At 46.2% G+C, this 21,212-nt stretch overlaps 1 protein-coding gene across 7 annotated transcripts in view; it reads left to right on the top strand.

Annotated features, from left to right (window-relative positions):
* gphna (gephyrin a) overlaps nt 1–21,212 on the top strand; it is a 134,910-nt gene that overhangs the window by 39,451 nt on the left and 74,247 nt on the right. For 4 of the 7 annotated variants that reach the window (XM_064953340.1, XM_064953342.1, XM_064953343.1 and 1 more), the window contains exons 2-4: nt 3,509–3,587; nt 19,967–20,024; nt 20,833–20,961. In XM_064953340.1, the coding sequence (XP_064809412.1) occupies nt 3,509–3,587; nt 19,967–20,024; nt 20,833–20,961 (266 nt within the window). The remainder of the gene's footprint in view (nt 1–3,508; nt 3,588–19,966; nt 20,025–20,832; nt 20,962–21,212) is intronic. The other 3 variants (XM_064953341.1, XM_064953345.1, XM_064953346.1) reach the window with 1 other exon arrangement.

Raw genomic sequence — 21,212 nt, forward strand, 5'->3', positions numbered from 1 at the left:
ATTTTGAAAGTGCGTTAGATACTAAGAGAAACAAAATGGTCCCGTTTTTGGCAATCAATAACGCAGGCACTAGGGATGGGGGTGTGGCCAGACACTAGGGATGGGGGTGTGGCCAGACACAAGGGATGGAGGTGTGGCCAGGCACTAGGGATGGAGGTGTGACCAGACACTAGGGATGGGGGTGTGGCCAGACACAAGGGATGGAGGTGTGGCCAGGCACTAGGGATGGAGGTGTGACCAGACACTAGGGATGGGGGTGTGGCCAGAAACTAGGGATGGAGGTGTGGCCAGGCACTTGGGATGGAGGTGTGACCAGGCACTAGGGCTGGAGGTGTGACCAGACACTAGGGATGGGGGTGTGACCAGACACTAGGGATGGAGGTGTGACCAGACACTGGGGATGGAGGTGTGGCCAGGCACTAGGGATGGGGGTTTGTGGCCAGGCACTAGGGATTGGGGTTTGTGGCCAGGCACTAGGGATGGGGGTTTGTGGCCAGGCACTAGGGATGGGGGTTTGTGGCCAGGCACTAGGGATGGGGGTTTGTGGCCAGGCACTAGGGATGGGGGTTTGTGGCCAGGCACTAGGGATGTGGGTTTGTGGCCAGGCACTAGGGATGGGGGTTTGTGGCCAGGCACTAGGGATGGGGGTTTGTGGCCAGGTTCAGGTTTGGTCCAGTCCGGTAAGTCTGTGGACGTTAACGTCAAGGCATCAAAGAAATCAAAGCCTTTACTTCAGCCTCATTTTTAAGATGGAAAATGGTTGAAAAATGGATCTAGGCTTTCATTTCCCCAAAATATCTATATTTTTTCAATTTGATATTCTCCTATGACTTCACACGTTGGTACTCATGGGTCCTTTTCAATGGAAATGCCCGTGTCACAAAGGGCCTTGTACTGTTGGTGTGAAAGGAGAGATGGTAAGAAAGATTGAGAGATGAGATACAGAAGAGGAAAGGGTTAATGAGGGAATGGGCGTATGACCCTGTACATCGCTTGGGTTACTCACTCACTCACTACTAATCTAGTCACTACAACACAGTCATAATGCTCCTTCCTCTCTCTCGCTCTTTCTCTCTCGCTGTTTCCTGGAGCTGTGGCACATGGGCATCTCACCAGAGAGAGATGTGGGAATCTCACTATCACCTTGCTACTTCTGACCGTCCCCTCTGACTATTCTACCCTATTCTGTATTGGCTACTCTACCCTCCAACACATTTTGAACCGCATGGACCTCAGTTGGAGCACAGAAAGAGAGAAGGAGAGAGAGCGACAGGGAATTGTGGCCTATGGATCAAGGGTTTGGAGGGGAGAGGGGGAGAAGGGGTGAGAGGGAGAGTAGAAGGGAGAAGAACGAGTGAAGGAGTGAGAGTGGGGAAGAAGAGTGTAAGAGGAATAGTTTCTAAGTAGGGGAGAGCACTGGGCATTGAGAGAGAGTGAAAACGTTTGGGTATAAGGGAATAAGCGGGTAACTGGGAATACTGCAATTATGAAGCAAGTCTTACACCACTCTGCCTTCCCTACTCTCTCTCGCCCCCTCTCTCTCTCTTTCTCGCTGTCTCTGTCTCTTTGTATCTCTATCTCTCTGATGTGGAGCAGAGCAGAGGATGAAGCAGGAGAGTAGAGAGAGAAAACATGAGGCCGTTCAGTGTTGCTGGTTGAATTGTCAGTGCTTTATAATTTATTTACCAGGCTACAGGCGAGTTCTCCAAGACAGACCACACGGCCATGGTGCCATCACACTGCCACAACCATCACACGAAAGTATTCGGCCCCCTTGAACTTTGCGACCTTTTGCCACATTTTAGGCTTCAAACATAAAGATATAAAACTGTATTTTTTTGCGAAGAATCAACAACAAGTGGGACACAATCATAAAGTGGAACAACATTTATTGGATATTTCAAACTTTTTTAACAAATCAAAAACTGAAAAATTGGGCGTGCAAAATTATAAAGCACTGTATATATATATATCACTATATATCTCTCTATCTCTCGGTCTCGCTCTCTCTCTATCTCTCTCTATATATCTCTCTCTCTCTCTATATATATATATATATATATCTCTCGCGCTCTCTCTATCGCTCTCGCTCTCTCTCTCGCTCTCTCGCGCTCTCTATATATATCTCTCGCTCTCTCTATCGCTCTCGCTCTCTCTCTCTCGCGCTCTCTCGCTCTCTCTCTCGCTCTCTATATATCTCTCTCGCTCTCTACATATCTCTCTCGCTCTCTATGTATATATCTCTCTCTCTCGCTCTCGATCGCTCTATATGTATATATATATATATATATCGCTCTCTCTATCTATCGCTCTTTCTCGCTCTATATATATATCTCGCTCTCTCTCTCTCTCTCATATATCTCTCTCTCTCTATCTATCTCTCTCTCTCTATCTCTCTCTCTATATATATCTCGCGCTCTCTATATATCTCTCTCGCTCTGTATGTATATTTATCTCTATCTCTCGCTCTTTCTCTCTCTATATATAAATCTCGCTCTCTCTCATATATCTCTCTCTCTTTATATATATGAGAGAGAGAGAGAGAGAGAGAGAGAGAGAGAATATCCTAATATTTTTATATGATTTGATATGGTTCTCTTTTAGTCCTCATCTCTCTCTCTATATATATATATATCTCTATATATATCTCTCTCTCTATATATATCTCTCTCCCTCTCTATATCTCGCTCTCTATATCTCGCTCTCTATCTCTCTCTCTCTCTATATATATATATATATATATATATATTTCTGTCTCTCTCATATCGTCTGCACTTTACTATATTTAGCTTATCCTTTTCTCATCTTTGTCCTCATGCCTATTTCTCTCCTTTTTTTCATTCTCTCTCTCACATCCTTGACAAAAGAGTGATGATAGAGACAAGGTGTGATGTCACAGCTTGGGATGCACATTTTGGGGAATAGTCAGAGGTGGAAACATTCCATGGAAATTAACGGAAATATATGGGAATTAATGGAAATTAATGGAAATATATGCAAATTAATATTAATACCATTTCAATGTAGAGTTTTATATATTTACCATATCATATGGAGACAGAAACATAAACCTTTTACCTGGTCGTAAGTTGACATAATTGCAAATGATTCAAGCCTTCCAATAGAATTTAAAAAAACAATTTATCCATGCTCAAATCTCTGTAGGTGATGGCTTTGTTTTGGAAGGTTTGGGAATCGTTTCCTTTTAGGTGGTTGTAGAATTTAATTTTGATCATTAGCGGGTATTGGCCTAATTCAGCTCTGCATGCATTATTTGGTGTTTTACGTTGTACACAGAGAACATTTTTGCATATATATATATATATATATATATATATATATATATATATATATGTATATATGTGTAGAAGAGGGTGCGGCTCAAGCTGTGTCCCTGTCTCACCCCACGGCCTTGTGTTTTTGCCAATTTTAACCGCACATTCTCTCTATATCTTTGTCTCTCTCTCTCTTTCTCTCTCTGTCTCACCCTTTCTATTTATCTCTACAGTGAGTGACAGCTGCTTCAGGAACCTGGCTGAGGACCGCAGTGGAGTAAACCTCAAAGATCTGGTCCACGACCCATCACTGTGAGTACACACACGCACACAGACTTTGCAGGTGTTATGCCAGGTGCAGCGAAATGCTTATCCAACAGTGCTGTAGAATGTCAGAATGAGTCCATTTAACAAAGTATATATACAGGACCAGTTAAAAGTTTGGACACCTACTCATTCAAGTGTTTTGTTTATTTTTACTATTTTTTACATTGTTGAATAATAGTGAAGACATCAAAACTACGAAATAACCCCAATGGAAATGTGTAGTAACCAAAAAAGTGTGAAACAAATCAAAAAATATTCTATATTTTAGAATCTTCAAAGTAGCCACCATTTGCCTTGAACACTCTTGGCATTCTCTCAACCAGCTTCACGAGAAATGCTTTTCCAACAGTCTTGAAGGAGTTCCCACATATGCTGAGCACTTGTTGGCTGCTTTTCCATCACTCTGCGATCCAACTCATCCCAAACCATCTCAATTGCGTTGAGGTCGGGTGATTGTGGAGGCCAGGTCATCTGATGCAGCACTCCGTCACTCTCCTTCCTGGTCAAATAGACCTTACACAGGATGGAGGTGTGTTTTGGGTTATTTGTCCTGTTGAAAAACAAATGATAGTCCCACCAAGCACAAACCAGATGGGATGGCGTATAACTACAGAATGCTGTGGTAGCCATGCTCGTTAAGTGTGCCTTGAATTCTAAATAAATCACAGACAGTGTCACAGCAAAGCACCATCACACCTCCTCCATGCTTCACGGTGGGAACCACACATGCAGAGATAATCCGTTCATCTACGCTGAGTCTCACAAAGACACGGCGGTTGGAACCAAACATTTCACATTTGGACTCTTCAGACCAAAGGACAGGTTTCCACCGGTCTAATGCCCATTGCTTGTGTTTCTTGGACCAAGCAAGTCTCTTTTTCTTATTGGTGTCCTTTAGTAGTGGTTTCTTTGCAGCAATTCGACCATGGAGGCCTGATTCACACAGTCTCCTTTGAAAAGTTGATGTTGAGATGTCTGTTACTTGAACTCTGAAGCATTTATTTGTGCTGCAATCTGAGGTGCAGTTAACTCAAATGAACTTATCCTCTGCAGCAGAGGTAACTCTGGGTCTTCCTTACCTGTGGCGGTCTTCATGAGAGCCAGTTTCATCATAGCACTTGATGGTTTTTGCAACTGCACTTGAAGAAACTTTCAACGTTCTTGACATTGACTGTAGAAAAGGCCCATGGAGTTGGTGGAAGAATCATTTAATTCATGGCCACTTGCTCAGCTGGGCCAGGGGTGCTTTAATTAGGTCAGGTAGAAATGTCTGACAGATCTCAACTCCATAAAAGGAGGAAATCACCATCGCCCGATCTCGCTGCTTTCTCTCCCTTAACTCTGTCTAATCCAGAAGTTCTGTGCGTCCATGAATCCACACTACCCAGTAAATATACCACTTTATGATAAAGGAATTCCTGTCTCAGTCTCATCCATTCATCTGTCACCTGGCCTGTGACCACATGTTCACCTTCACAGTCAGTCATCCTACCTGTCCAGCTACCCACACTGATTCCACTAATCTTTCAATGGTCCTTCGAGCCGGATAATGACTGAACCAAATACGGGTGAAAAGGAAATGGAGGAGGAGAAGGAAGAATTATCTCCACTGGAAGGAAGAAGAGAGGAGAAAAAAGCAGCTGCGGGAAAGGTCTTGGAACAAATATAAGATCCAGGAGCTAAGCCTAAACCAACAAAGAAGGCTTCATCCTCAAACACCAGCAGCACCAGAAGAACCAGACAAACACCTGGTTATCTTAAGGATTATGTGGTCGAGTTTCCCACATCAAAGGTCAAGCCCACCAGAGCTCAAAGTGCGATGGATTAATTGTATGTTTCAGCCATCAATCATCCCCTTCAAGCCAAGGACCAGAAACTGCTTTGGGACGGGAAAGTGATCTACAGGAAAAATCCATGGGGGAGGTAACTCCCACCGCAACGGTCGACCAGCTTCCTGAGGCAGGCTCCGCTCATCCCTTAACTAATGGGAAATCATCGAGGCACTAAAGACGGAGTGAGTTCGACCACTGAATACCCCTTTGGAAGTGGCCATAGCAGCCGCCATTCACTAGCCCTCAGCGATTCACAGACCGCTGTCCTACGAGAGGATGAAACTACTAGCGGTGGAGGAAAATGAGCTTCAGATTGAGGAGGAAAGACGAACGATGTCACCTATTGGATGTGCAGGCCCGTAGAGCTCTATGGGAACGGGAATTCATTGCCAAGGACCTGGCACAGCAGCGATGGCACTGTCAAGCAAGAAGGGAATTGGAGGAGGCACGGATGGTCTCATCCTTCCTGGAGAGGAACAACCAGGGAGTTCACCTGACCACCTCTCCACATGGACCTGACCTGTCTGCCTTTCTTTCCCAATCTCCTCTTCTGGTACAGCATCGCACACAGTCCCTGAAGGCTCCGGGTTCAACAGCCAGCACGGGGGACAGGCCGCTCCGCCAACACCCTCTATACCAGTGACACAAGTTAGCATTCCTCCTTAATCTAGACTAAGCACCACTCCTTCGCCTTTTTGCCAATTACCAACCACAGCAAACGTTCCTCTCGTCTAGGGCCTGGGCCAGGCCAGTCATCAACCATCAGGTGGGCTCTCACCCAATTCCAGCTGCCACCGAGTCCACAGTGAGCTCATCAGCAGTCCCGAGTTTATCCTTCACGCAACCAGAAGAGGGAGCCAACATTATGAAACTGCTAATAGCCTCAGCCTATGGAATTATCAGACCCAAACTGCCATACTTTGAGAGGCGAAAGGAGAGTGAATTTGTCCTTTTGGAAATGGTATTGGAGAGCCTACTGGGTATTCACAGTCATCTGTCAGAATGCTACAAATACCAAGTACTGATGGATCACTTGCGGTTTCCCAGTGCATACTAGCTGGCCAAATCCTTTATGCACTCTGCAACACCATACACTGCCGCATGGTTGCAGGTGAAGGCGTGGGCAAAGAGCATCGCTCACCAGGCCACGATCGGGGGAAGGAAGGAAGGAGTTTGAATGTCAGGAGGGACAGAAAAGGCCAAATCCCACTACTAGTACTTGAATAGTTAATCCAGGGCGGAACCGGGAATAAGACCTCTCTCAACCTGGAGGGGACCCCCGAGATCCTTAATCTCAGAACAGTGCGACATGATGTTATCCAAGTGAAAGGCTCTGCTGTGACCTTCAGCGTTTCACCTTCAGGAAACAGGGACGTGGCCTATAACATCACCAATGCCTTCACGGCAGATGGCCTGAATCTCACAGAGCACTCCTACCTGGTAAGTGTTCTACAGAAACAATGTCCTCATCTCCGAGGATTGCCTCTTCCTAACCTGACCAGGGTTGCGCCACTCATCCTGATTGGGTAAGACCACACACACATCTCGTCACCCCGACGAAGCCTATACGAGCTGGACCAGAAGTTGGGCCCGTTGCTGTCCATACATCCTTAGGTTGGGCTGTGCAAGGTCCAGCCCATCTACTTCTCTCCACCCAAGCTATACAGTCACAGCAAGTCCTCTTCACCAGAAGCAAACCAGCTCCATCCCCCTGTCCAGCCACTGACCTCATTCGGAATGTGGAGATGCTCTGGAAGATGGACACCTTCTCCAACCTGAAGCTACAGGAGGTCACCCACTCAAAACATGACTCCTATGCATTAGACCTTTTGGAAAGCACACCACCACCACTGAAATGGATGGCGTTCAGAGGTACGCGACCCCACTGCTACGGGTGCCAAACCATCCTCCTCTGGCAACCACAACACAGGCTGTACTCCCCCTACTGCGTGGAAAGGAGTGACGCCTTGTGAAGAATCCTGAGCTTGTTGAAGTTCGTAACCGAGCGATTCATGTGACGGCAGGCTATGTCACCAAATTGACAGCGCATGAAGAGGGAAACTCACTCAGCGAATCCTGGTATTTCCCTCACCATGTTATCCATCAACACGGTGGAAAGTACAGACTTGTCTTCAACGTTTCATTCCAAGCTGCTGGTCAAAGCCTGAATGACTGTCTACTCCCCAGACCAACCTTTGGTCTTTCCTTGCTCGGTGTCCTTCTCCGGTTCCAGCAGCACTCCACAGCCAACAGTGGAGACATCAAAGCCATGTTTCATCAGATTCGTCTGATGCCTTCCGACACTACACTGCTCTGGTTCATGTGGTGAGATATGGAACTATGAATGGCAAGTACTCGCATTTGGCACCACCCGCAGTCCTTGCTGTGCCATATACACTCTGCAGAGACACGCGGGGGAGCACCCAGACAGTGACCCAGAAGTATGGGATTCAGTGGACAATGCCTTCTATGTGGATATCTGCTTTCAGATTGTCCCATCTATGGCTGAAGAAAAAGCACTACTTGATAATGTACGGAATCTCCTGTCCAAAGGGGGATTTGAGGTCCGACAGTGGGCAAGTAACAGAGCGGAGGTTATCCAGCACCTTCCGCACAAGCCAGGTCCAGTAGCAGTGAACTATGGCTATCGCAGTCTGGTGCTAACCCACGAGCCCACTCTAGGACTGAGATGGAGCTGCATACCGGACACCCTGGGGTAGAAGCACCGCTCAGCCCTGAGTACCAATACCCCCACTCTGCGCACCATCTATTGGACCCTGGCCAGTCAATATGAACCCCTTGGGTATATCCTGCCATATACAACCGGGCCAAAGTTTTAGTCCAGGACCTGTGGCAGACCAGGAGGGACTGGGATGGACCAATTCAGTCGGCTGACCTAGTGGAACAATGGATCTGTTGGGAAAGAGTTATCAGAGCTCGCTGAAGTCCAAATGAAAAGATGTTATGTACCACCCTGTGCTGACCAACTGGGATCATGCCCAGAACTGCATGTGTTCTGTGACACGTAGGAAACCGCCACATAAGCTTGCTCCGATCTAAGAATGGAGGATAAGGCAGGCCACACCCATGTTTCCTTTGTCATGGCCAGGTCCACCCAAGAAGCAGTTGTCAATGCCTAGGCTGGACCTCAGCGCTGTCCTTTCCGGAGCCCAGTTGGCCTCTACCTTGCGAACCGAGCTCAAAGGGTCTTCTACTGGAGTGATTCGACCACTGTATTGACCTGGCTCAAGTCGTGCAGGTATAAGGTGTTTGTCAGAACTCGCATTGCGGAAATCCAAGACCTAACAGAAGTCCAGGACTGGAGGTATGTTGACAGCGTAAACAATCCTGCTGATGACGTTACTCGTGGTAAAACCCTTGAGTGTAGGGGGCTGTACTTTGATGTTTAGATGAAAAATTTACCCAAATGAAACTGCCTATTTCTCAGGCCCAGAATCTAGAATATGCATATAATTGTCAGATTAGTATATAAAAAAACTCAAGTTTCCAAAAATGTTAAAATATTGTCTGTGAGTCAGAACTGATATTGCAGGCAAAAACCTGAGGAAAATCCAACCAGGAAGTGCTGTTTTTCCTGAAAGCTCTCTGTTCCATTGCATGCCTTCCCTCCAGTTAAAGGGATATCAACCAGATTCTTTTTCCTATGGCTTCCACGTGGTGTGAACAGTCTTTAGACGTAGTTTCAGGCTTTTATTTTGATAAATGAGCGAGAAAGATAACATTGCGTCATTGGATGGCTGGGTGCCAGCAGCGTTTTGCATGCGCCAACAGAGTGGAGCAGACATTTTCTCTCTCTCTCCTATTGAAGAAGCTACAGTCAGGTTGAAATATTATTGATTATATATTGTAAAAACAACCTGAAGATTGATTATAAAAAAACGTTTGGAATTTTCGTCGGCCCCGTCGTGACCGCTAGAGCCTGTGGATTTCTGAACATAACACGCCAACCAAATGGAGGTATTTTGGATATAAAAATAATCTTTATGGAACAAAAGGAACATTTATTGTGTATCAGGGAGTCTCGTGAGTGCAAACATCCAAAGATCATCAAAGGTAAGGGATTAATTTTATTGCTTTTCTGACTTTCGTGACCAATCTACTTTGCTGCTAGCTGTTTGTAATGTTTTGTCTGCTGAGAGAGATGTCCTTATATAAACGCTTGGTATGCTTTCGCCAAAAAGCTTTTTTGAAATCTGACACACCAGGTGGATTAACACGCTAAGCTGTGTTTTGCTATATTGCACTGATTTCATGAAAATTAAATATTTTTAGTAATTTAATTTGAATTTGGCGCTCTACAATTTAGCGGATGTTGACGAAAATGATCCCGCTAACGGGATGGGTGCATCAAGAAGTTAAGGAACTGGCTCAACCCTTTCGCTGGAGCTTGGGACCACCATTCTTGTCCCAACCAGGGAACGAGTGGCCGACAACCCCCAGTCGTGCGGCCCCTCCGCAACCAACTGAAGCTATTGAGTTAAAGAAGTCCGCCCAATGCTACAGCATCTCTACGGAACCAGCAACAGCTCTCCCTGACCTAGCACAAACACTGCCGGATGTGATCGCCGCCACAAACCAGACCTCAGACGGGGTGGCTTCCATAATAGCCACCTCCCTCGCAGCAGAGACAATACTCCTCCACCATGCACAAGCTGTTAGCTTCCCTGAGGAGCTAAAATCTCTGAAAGCCGGTAGGGAAGTGGCTAAGGACAGCCGTCTTCTCTCTCTTGCCCCAGAATATGACCAAATCCTCGGAGTGATCAGAGTCGGAGGGAGGCTGCGCCAAGCAGAAGTCTTGGATCCCAATGCTATCCAACCCAATTATACTTGACTCCAGACACCCTATCACCAGCCCACTCATCAAGAGTTATGATGAGAGGCATCTCCACCCAGGGCCAGAGAGAGTATGGGGACATGAGGCGTAAGTACTGGATACTTGGAGTACGAGGAGCCATTTGTATGCACAAATACGCCTTTGAGGAATGTCAGAGATGGCAGGCCAGAGTCACTGTGCCCAAAATTGCAGATTTACCCCCCCTGCTCGCTTGCGCCTCCTCAAACCACCTTTCTGGTCAACAGGAGTAGATTGCTTTGTCCCCTTGACAATCAAGCTAGGTCGTCGAGTGGAAAAGCGCAGGGGCATTCTATTCAAGTGTTTGACAACTAGATGTGTCCACCTGGACATACTGGAGAGTTTGGATACTGAAACCTTCCTCATGGCCCTATGACAATTTATCTCCCGACGGAGGAAACCTTACGAGATCCTGGCTGACAGGGGCACAAACTTCAAGGCAAGAGAAGTTGGGTTGGAGGAAGCCTTCAAAGCCATAGACCCAGCCTCCAGAATCAGCTGATGAACCAACAAATCTCATTCAAATTTAACCCTCCAGGAGCTCCTCATTTTGGAGCGAGAGATCAAATCTTTAAAGACAGCCTTACGAGTCGTCCTGGAAAAATTGTAGTTGTCCTAACCGACCTGCCAAAACTATAGTTTGTTAACAAGACATTTGTGGAGTGGTTGAAAATTTGCAAATAAATTAATTAAAAATCCTACAATGTGATTTTTTTTCTCATTTTGTCTGTCATAGTTGAAGTGACCGTAGGATGAAAATTACAGGCCTCTCTCATCTTTTTAAGTGGGAAAACTTGCACACTTGTTGGCTGACTAAATACTTTTTTGCCCCACTGTATATGGGGCAGCAGCCTCTAATGTGCTAGAGGTGGCTATTTAATAGTCTGATGGCCTTGAGATAGAAGCTGTTTTTCAGTCTCTTCGTCCCAGCTTTGTTGCCCCTGTACTGACTTTGCTTTATGGATGATAGCAGGGTGAACAGGCAGTGGCTCCGGTGGTTGTTGTCCTTGATGATCTGTTTGTCCTTCCTGTGACATCGGAAGCTGTAGGTGTCCTGGAAGGCAGGTAGTTTGCCCCCGGTGAGGCGTTGTGCAGACCACACCACCCTCTGGAGAGCCCTGCGGTTGTGGCCTGTGCAGTTGCTGTCCTAGGTGTTGATACAGCCCGACAAGATGCTCTCAATTGTACGTCTATAAAAGTTTGTGAGGATTTTAGGTGCCAAGCCAAATTTCTTTAGCCTCCCGTGTACGCCGAGGAACTTGAAGCTTTCCACCTTCTCCACTGTGGTCCCGTCGATGTGGATAGGGGGTGCTCCTTCTGCTGATTCCTGAAGTCCACAATCATCTTGTCTCTCTCGCTCTTCCTCATCCCTCTCCCTCCTTCCCTCTGCATCTCTCTCTCTCTCATCCTCCATCCAGCCATGTCAACCTCCCTCCTTCTATCCTCGCAGAGTTAAGGGTCAGGTACCAGTGTGTAACGTGCCATTTAAATAATCGAATAATCTCGGTCCAATTATTCTGGTGCCACAATTGATATCACGAAGGCAGCATCGTGTTGTGGACCTTTGAGGCACCTGTGTGTGTGTGTCCTGGTGTTGTGGACCGTTGAGGGACCTGTGTGTGTTGTGGAACGGACCATTGAGGCACCGTGTGTGTGTGTCATAGTGTTGTGGACCGTTGAGGCATCTGTGTGTGTTGTGGACCATTGAGGCACCAGAGGATGGCTGTGATAGATGACTCCATGACACCTCGCTCCCCGTGCCTAGACTGTAATGCTAGCTAAAGGCAAGGCTAGCTAAGTGGTTTCTAATGCCCAGACTGCAAGGATGTCCATGCAGGATGTACCAACACCTGACAACTACACACATACACAGTCTCTGGCTGTACACTGGGATCCATCCACTGTACCAACACCTGACTACTACACACATACACAGTCTGGGGCTGTACACTAGTACACCAGTTAAAGACACTCATAAACTTGGATACACACACAAGCACACACACAGAAATAGAGAGACACACACACAGATATGCACACACACACAGAGAGAGACAAACACTACCCACACACAGTGTGGCCCTGCAAAAAGTAGTGGCAGGGTAGCCTAGTGGTTAGAGCGTTGGACTAGTAACCGGAAGGTTGCAAGTTCAAACCCATGAGCTGACAAGGTACAAATCTGTCGTTCTGCCCCTGAACAGGCAGTTAACCCACTGTTCCTAGGCCGTCATTGCAAATAAGAATTTGTTCTTAAGTTCTTAACTGACTTGCCTAGTTAAATAAAGGTAAAAATAAAAAGAAACATTTAACTAAATTACATTACACTTTACCATGAAATGCTTACTTACGAGCCCTTTCCCAACAATGCAGTCAGAAAGTTAAGTTAATTGCACCAAAAAAATAATGCGTATGTAGTGTGTCAGTGTAGTGTGAGTGACAGTGAGTGACCGTGTGTGGCGGTGTTGTGATCAAGGGACAGAATGCTCTGAGTCGCTAATGAGTGTTGGCAGGGATAGACAGAAATAGGATCGGACAGAGGGAGGGAGGATGGCTCTTGATACATCACCCTTTAAACCTGCTTCACTCACTCACAGGGTCCTGGCAACCTCTGTCTCTATCTCTCTCCTCACCCCTCTCTCTCTCGCTAATGAGAGCAGATGAGAATAGATGGGGGATCAACCACGCTCACACTAATGACTTTTACATCTCCTTCACATGAATGACTTGGAGCGAGATACCTGTTCTCTGCTCCGGACACTGATGGGTTAGAGTCCATCACAAGGGATGGAGATAAAGAGATGGATGAAGAGGGACAATTACAGAGCAATGGGGAGATAGAAAGGGTAGTTAATGTATCTGTACTTCTGCACACTTGAGAGACTTGTTCAAGTGTAGCTTTTAGCTGGCCTGACAGAGTAGTTAATGAGATAGAGGGGGAGGGAGGGAGAGGAGGAAGAGGAGAGAGAGTGCCTAGTAGATTGAATTTATTAATGTAGCTGTCTCAGAACAGAGCAGATCTGCACAGCTGGGACTCAGCAGCTGTAGACAGGAACAGCGGCTAACACACACACACACACACACACACACACACACACACACACACACACACACACACACACACACACACACACACACACACACACACACACACACCGCTCAACCTTATGTAAATATAAAACACACCAATCTCTTTCTGTCCCTCCCTCTTTCTCCCCCTCTTCCCGTCTTCTGTCATTACTTTTCTCCAGCTGTTCCGAATGGCCTCCTCCTTCTCTATCTCCTTAGGCCAGAATAATCTGGAGTTTTGGGAGTAACATTCCCCCAATCAAACCAGGAGGGCATTTTGACAAGCATCACTGCTGTTATAGACAAACAGATGAGATGATACCAGCTTCTCTTTTAACACAACTTTACTACTGCTGAACGGGTCATTCCATGTGTGCGTGTTTATTTTATTTAAAAAGTATATATATTTCATCTTTATGTAACCAGGTTTGCTAATTGAGAACAAGTTCTCATTTACAACTGCGACCTGGCCAAGATAAAGCACAGCAGTGGGACAGAAACAACAACACAGAGTTACATGGAATAAACAAGCATACATTCAACACAATAGAAAAAAAGAAAGTCTATATACAGTGTGTGCAAATGGCATGAGGAGGTACGGCAATTAATAGGCCATAGTAGCAAAGGAATGACAATTTAGAAGGTTAACACTGGAGTGATAGATGAGCAGATGATGATGAGCAGATGATGGTGTGTAAGTAGTGATACTGGTGTGCAAAAGAGCAGCAAAGTAAATAAAAACAATATGGGGATGAGGTAGTTAGATTGCGTGGGCTATTTACAGATGGACTATGTACAGCTGCAGCGATCGGTGAGCTGCTCAGATAGCTGATGTTTAAAGTTAGTGAGGGAAATGTAAGTCTCCAGCTTCAGCGATTTTTGCAATTCGTTCCAGTCACTGGCAGCAGAGAACTGGAAGGAAAGGCGGCCAAAGGAGGTGTTGGGGATGACCAGTGAGATACTTGCTGGAGCACGTGCTACGGGTGGGTGTTATTATCGTGACCATTGAGCTGTAATAAGGCGGAGCTTTACCTAGCATAGACTTGTAGATGACCTGGAGCCAGTTGGTCTGGCGACGAATATGTAGCGAGGGCCAGCCGCCTAGAGCATACAGGTTGCAGTGGTGGGTGGTATAAGGCGCTTTGGTAACAAAACGGATGGCACTGTGATAGACTGCATCCAGTTTGCTGAGTAGAGTACTGGAAGCTACTTTGTAGATGACATCGAAGTCTAGGATCGGTAGAGTAGTCAGTTTTGCTAGGGTAAGTTTGGCGACGTGAGTAGAGGAGGCTTTGTTGCAAAATAGAAAGCCGATTCTAGATTTGATTTTGGATTGGAGATGTTTGATATGAGTCTGGAAGGAGAGTTTACAGTCGAGCCAGACACCTACAGTGGGGCAAAAAAGTATTTAGTCAGCCACCAATTGTGCAAGTTCTCCCACTTAATAAGATGAGAGAGGCCTGTAATTTTCATCATAGGTACACTTCAACTATGACAGACAAAATTAGAAAAAAAATCAAGAAAATCACATTGTAGGATTTTTAATGAATTTATTTGCAAAATATGGTGGAAAATAAGTATTTGTAGTTGTCCACGTATTCAAGGTCAGAACCATCCAGAGTAGTGTTGCTGGTAAAGCAGGTGGGTGCGGGCAGCGAACGGTTGAAAAGCATGCATTTGGTTTTGCTAGCGTGTAAGAGCAGTTGGAGGCCACGGAAGGAGTGTTGTATGGCATTGAAGCTCATTTGGAGGTTAGTTAACACGTTGTCCAAAGAAGGGCCAGATGTATACAGAATGGTGTCGTCTGCGTAGAGGTGGATCAGGGAATCACCCGCAGCAAGAGCGACATCGTTGATATATAGAGAGAAAAGAGTCAGCCCGAGAATTGAACCCTGTGGTACCCCCATAGCGACTGCTAGAGGTCCGGACAACAGGCCCTCCGATTTTACACACTGAACTCTATCTGCGAAGTAGTTGGTGAACCAGGTGAGGCAGTCGTTTGAGAAACCAAGGCTATTGAGTCTGCCGATAAGAATATGGTGATTGACAGAGTCAAAAGCCTTGGCCAGGTCGATGAAGACTGCTGCACAGTACTGTCTTTTATCGATGGCGGTTATGATATCGTTTAGTACCTTGAGCGTGGCTGAGGTTCACCCATGACCAGCTCGGAAACCAGATTGTACAACGGAGAAGGTACAGTGGGGTTCGAAATGGTCGGTGATCTGTTTATTAACTTGGCTTTCAAAGACTTCAGAAAGGCAGTGCAGGATGGATATAGGTCTGTAACAGTTTGGGTCTAGAGTGTCACCCCCTTTGAAGAGGGGCATGACCGCGGCAGCTTTCCAACCTTTGGGGATCTCGGACTAAATGAATAGAGGTTGCAACAATGGCGGCAGATCATTTTAGAAAGAGAGGGTCCAGATTGTCTAGCTGATTTGTACGGGTCCAGGTTTTGCAGCTCTTTCAGAACATTTGCGATCTGGATTTGGGTGAAGGAGAAGCTGGGGAGGCTCGGGCAAGAAGCCGCGAGGGGTGCGGAGCTTTTGGCTGGGGTTGTGGTAGCCAGGAGGAAAGCATGGCCAGACGTAGAGAAATGCTTATTGAAATTTTCAATTATCATGGATTTATCGGTGGTGACCGTGTCACCGAGCCTCAGTGCAGTGGGCAGCTGGGAGGAGGTGTTCTAGTTCTCCATGGACTTTACAGTGTCCCAAAACTTTTTGGAGTTAGAGCTACAGGATGCAAATATCTGTTTGAAAATGCTTTCCTGACTGTCTGTGTGTATTGGTTCCTGACTTCCCTGAACAGTTGCATATCTGGGGCAGCAGGGTAGCCTAGTGGTTAGAGCGTTGGTCTAGTAACCGTAAAGGTTGCAAGTTCAAATCCCCGAGCTGACAAGGTACAAATCTGTCATTCTGCCCCTGAACAGGCAGTTAACCCACTGTTCCTAGGCTGTCATTGAAAATAAGAATTTGTTCTTAACTGACTTGCCTAGTAAAATAAAGGTAAAATAAAAATTTTAAAAAATATCGCAGTGACTATTTGATGCTATTGCAGTCTGTCATAGGATGTTTTTGTGCTGGTCAAGGGCAGTCAGGTCTGGAGTGAACCAAGGGCTATATCTGTTCTTAGTTCTACATTTTTTGAAAGGGGCATGCTTATTTAAGAAGGTGACTGACGTTATGAGGTCAATATCCTTCCAGGATACCTGGGCCAGGTCGATTAGAAAGGCCTGCTCGCAGAAGTGTTTTAGGGAGCGTTTAACAGTAATGAGGGGTGGTTGTTTGGCCGCGGACCCATCGCGGATGCAAGCAATGAGGCAGTAATCGCTGAGATCATGATTGAAAACAGCAGAGGTGTATTTGGAGGGCAAGATGGTCAGGATAATATCTATGAGGGTGCCCATGTTTACGGATTTAGGGTTGTACCTGGTGGGTTCCTTGATAATTTGAGTGAGATTGAGGCCATCTATCTTAGATTGTAGGCCTGCTGGGATGTTAAGCATATCCCAGTTTAGGTCCACTAACAGAACGAACACTGAAGATAGATGGGGGGCAATCAATTCACATATGGTGTCCAGGGCACAGCTGGGAGCTGAGGGGGGTCTATAACAGGCGGCTACAGTGAGACTTATTTCTGGAGAAATTCATTTTTAAAAGCTCGAACTGTTTGGGCATAGACCTGGAAAGTGTGACAGAACTTTTCAAGCTATCTCTGCAGTAGATTGTAACTCCTCCCCCTTTGGCAGTTCTATCTTAAAAATATATATATATATATATTTTAATTTTTACCCCTTTTTCTCCCCAATTTCTTGGTATCCAATTGTTGTAGTAGCTACTATCTTGTCTCATCGCTACAACTCCCATACAGGCTCAGGAGAGACGAAGGTTGAAAGTCATGCATCCTCCGATACACAACCCAACCAGCCACGCTGCTTCTTAACACAGAGCACATCCAACCCGGAAGCCAGCCGCACCAATGTGCCGGAGGAAACACTGTGTACCTGGCAACCTTGGTTAGCGCGCTCTGTGTCCCACCACAGGAGTCGCTGGTGCACGATGAGACAAGGACATCCCTACCGACCAAGCCATCCCTAACCCGGACAACGCTAGGCCAATTGTGCGTCGCCCCACAGACCTCCCGGGCGCAGCCAGTTACAACAGAGCCTGGGCATGAACCCAGAGTCTCTGATGGCACAGCTGGTGCTGCAGTACAGCACCCTTAACCACTGTGCCAGGCCCTGGCAGTTCTATCTTGATGGAAAATGTTGTAGTTGGGTATGAAAATCTCAGAATTTTTGGTGGGCTTCCTAAGCCAGGATTCAGACACGGCAAGGACATCAGGGTTGGTGGAGTGTGCTAAACAGTGAGTAAAACAAACTTAGGGAGGAGGCTTCTGATGTAAACATGCATGAAACCAAGGCTCTTTCATTCACAGAAGTCAACAAATGAGAGTGCCTGGGGACACGGGGGGCCTGGGTTAGCCTCCACATCACCCGAGGAACAGCGGAGGAGTAGGATGAGGGTACGACTAAAGCAAAACTGGTCGTCTGGTGCGTTTGGGACGGAGAATAAAAGGAGCAGATTTCTGGGCGTGTTAAAATAGATTCAGGGCATAATGTGCAGACGGGTATGGTGGGGTGCAGGTACAGCGGAGATAAGCCCAGGCACTGAGTGATGATAAGAGAGGTTGCATCTCTGGACATGCTGGTTGTTTTTTCAGGGTGAGGTCACTGCATGTGTGGGAGGTGGGACAAATGAGGTATCTAAGGCATGTACAGTGGGACTAGGGGCTCTGCAGTAACCTAAAACAATGCCAATTATCCTAAACAACCGTATTCAAGGCATATTGACATTTGAGAGAGACATAAAACGAGGCATAAAGCAATCACAGGTGTTGATTGGGTGAGCTAGCTAAGACAACAACGGGTAAGACAACAACAGCTAATCGGGTAAGACAACAACAACAACAACAGGTAAAATGGCGATGAATGGGCAGACAGTGTCGGTTAACTACACACAGGGCCTGAGTTCGGGGGTAGGGCAGACAGATAAACAAAGGTAAACAAAGTGGAGTATCGTGATAAATGAACTGTCCAGCAGGCATCAGCTATGTAGCCAATTGATCATAGGGTCCAGTGTACAGCAATAGATGGAACAGGGAGGCTGCGGGGTCGTCGTTACTACGCTAGCACCCCGGAGACACGGCGGTTAAAGTTAGCAGTCCGGGGTAAGGAGAAGCGTCTGCTCCGGTTGAGGGCACACCTGATGGAATTACGTCTGCGAGTCAGTTGTGGTGGTACGGCGTGGCACCTTGTCGACGAAGGGAACTGGCCAAATAGCAAAAGAGGTATTGTAGTTATGGAAATTTCGTTTGCTAGCCGGGAGATGCGCCTGGCTCAGGGCTAGCTTCGGGGCTGGGTCACTCAGTTGAAGATTGCTAGCTGTGATGATCAATGGTCGGCAGGAATCTGGCTTTGTCGTGGAGAAAAACAGTCCGAGGCTGGCAGGTATTATCCAGGCTAAATAAACGGCTGGTGCCTGAGCAGAGGGTAAAGTCCGCTAGCAGTGGCTAACAATGACTAAATGGCTATTAACTTTGCTAATTATCTGGCTACCTTCTGATGAAAGTTTTGGCTATAGGGTCTAAAACAATAGCGGATCCGTGTCACATTGAGTGAGGCGGGTTACCGGAAGGTATATATAATTTAAAATGGAAAAAGAGATTGAATAATAAATATATACAAAAAGTAAACGAGATGACAACAAACCACGTCTGCATCTTGGAATTCCACCTTTTTGTGTGTGTCTACTTTCCCTAGAAGCTCCTGAGTCGCTGCGTACCTCACCCCAACACATAACACACAATCCACACACACAACACAAGTGGTTGCTCTGACAACTGGATTAAGGAAATCCTGATTAGTTTTGTTGAACAAATTCTCATTTTCGAATGTCTCAATTTAGCATGCTGTGACCCACTTTGGATGGATTTCCTTTTGACAGTGGACTGAATTCCCTCTAGAATTAGGTTTTTATGGTTGTATGTTCATTGTGTTCAATATTTCCGTGTATTGTGGTTTTCACAATTTTATGATTTAAAGCTGAGAAAAATGATATTTTTGTCTGACTATAGTTCTGAGGAGAAGACTTCATACTGGGCTTTACTGTGTCGTTCTTGCCCTGTTGTGGTAAATACATATTCCACTGGTAGGCGCCAGTGGACATGATTTGACTTGAACTAACAGTCTCATGGCATTTTCTCAGTGAATCACTTATCACTCTCTAAAAATAGCTAATACTGACTACTTATCGTTTTTGTGTTTGATGTCTGTTTTGGAGAGTCCGTTGTCTCTGACCTGCAGATGGCTCCTAACTTAGAGTCCAGTTCAGGATACCCCCCTTCTCCTTCCTCTCAGTTTACCACTTCTCCTTTTACTCCCACTCCTACTTACTGTCTTTTGATCCATATTTCTCCACTCCCCGTTTGGTTTGCCTCTTCCCTCCCTCTCTCTTTCCGTCTCCAGTGAGTTTGTTGAGACTGAATATGAACTAACTATGATCTTGTTGTTGTTTTCTGGTTCTTATCCACAGGCTTGGAGGCGTCATATCTTCCTACAAAATAGTCCCAGATGAGATTGATGAGATTAAGGTAAATATCTCTCTCCTTGCTCTATTGCTCTCTCTCTCCCTCTCTCTCTCTCTCTCTCGCTCTCTCTCTCTTCCTCTCCCTCCCTCTCTCTCTCTCCCTCTCTCTCTCTCTCTCTCTCGCTCTCTCTCTCTCTCGCTCTCTCTCGCTCTCTCTCTTCCTCTTCGTCTCTCCATCTTGCGTTCTCTCTCTCTCCTGATCTCTCTCTCCCTTCCTCTCCCTCTCTCGCTGTCTCGCTCTCTCGCTGTCTCTCTCTCTTGCTGTCTCTCTCTCTCGCTGTCTCTCTCTCTCGCTGTCTCTCTCTCTCGCTGTCTCTCTCTCTCGCTGTCTCTCTCTCTCGCTGTCTCTACTCTAACTGCATGCTGCCCCCTAGAGCCCACCGCAGGCTATAGTTCAAAGGTGACAGTATTTTGGATTCTCACATGTATTCTCTCACAAGGCCTACATTAAGGAGTTGTTATTGTTAGACCCTTCTGTCTTGGAAACTGTTGTCCACACAGTGGGTGAATTTTAATGGTCTTTCTTTGATTTCTTGCGTCCTCTCTCCTTGCCTCCTTTTTCAGGCACATTAGAGGACAAGATCCAAGGTTTGTCCCCTCTGATCTTCTCCTCCAATGCCATTTGAGAAAAGGGAGGATGCTAGGAATCAAGGAAAGACAATTGAGTTTCACCCAGCGCTTTAGTATTCTATCCTGAACCCGTGTCTGTTGTTGTCTATATGATTGACGCTGCTTCCAGCTAATGGAGTGGTCACCTCTGTGATTGACACTGCTGCCTGCCAATGGTGTGTCTCTCTGCACTCTGTCCTCAGGAGACATTGGTGGACTGGTGTGATGAGAAGGAGCTGAACTTGATTCTGACCACCGGAGGAACAGGGTTCGCCCCCCGTGATGTCACGCCCGAGGTACATGGGGACCCCAAAGTTTGTGTTTGTGTCCATGTGAGTGGATGACTGTTGACCCTAGATCTAGTGTAAGCTGTTAGCTATGTGTGCACATGTGTGTGTTGGTTGGCACCTGCATGGTCAATGTGCATGTTTATGTGAGAGTTGTGTTTGTCAAACCATAGATTATCTTGTGTTTTGTCAGGTTTTTCACAGTACGGATAAATACATGTTTTTGTTCCATTATGTTATTTTCTATATGATGTATTTTGCATACGTTGTCAATGTGTGTGTCATATTTTAGGGTT

This window comes from Oncorhynchus masou, chromosome 32 (genome assembly GCF_036934945.1).
Source record: "Oncorhynchus masou masou isolate Uvic2021 chromosome 32, UVic_Omas_1.1, whole genome shotgun sequence".
NCBI lineage: Eukaryota > Metazoa > Chordata > Actinopteri > Salmoniformes > Salmonidae > Oncorhynchus > Oncorhynchus masou.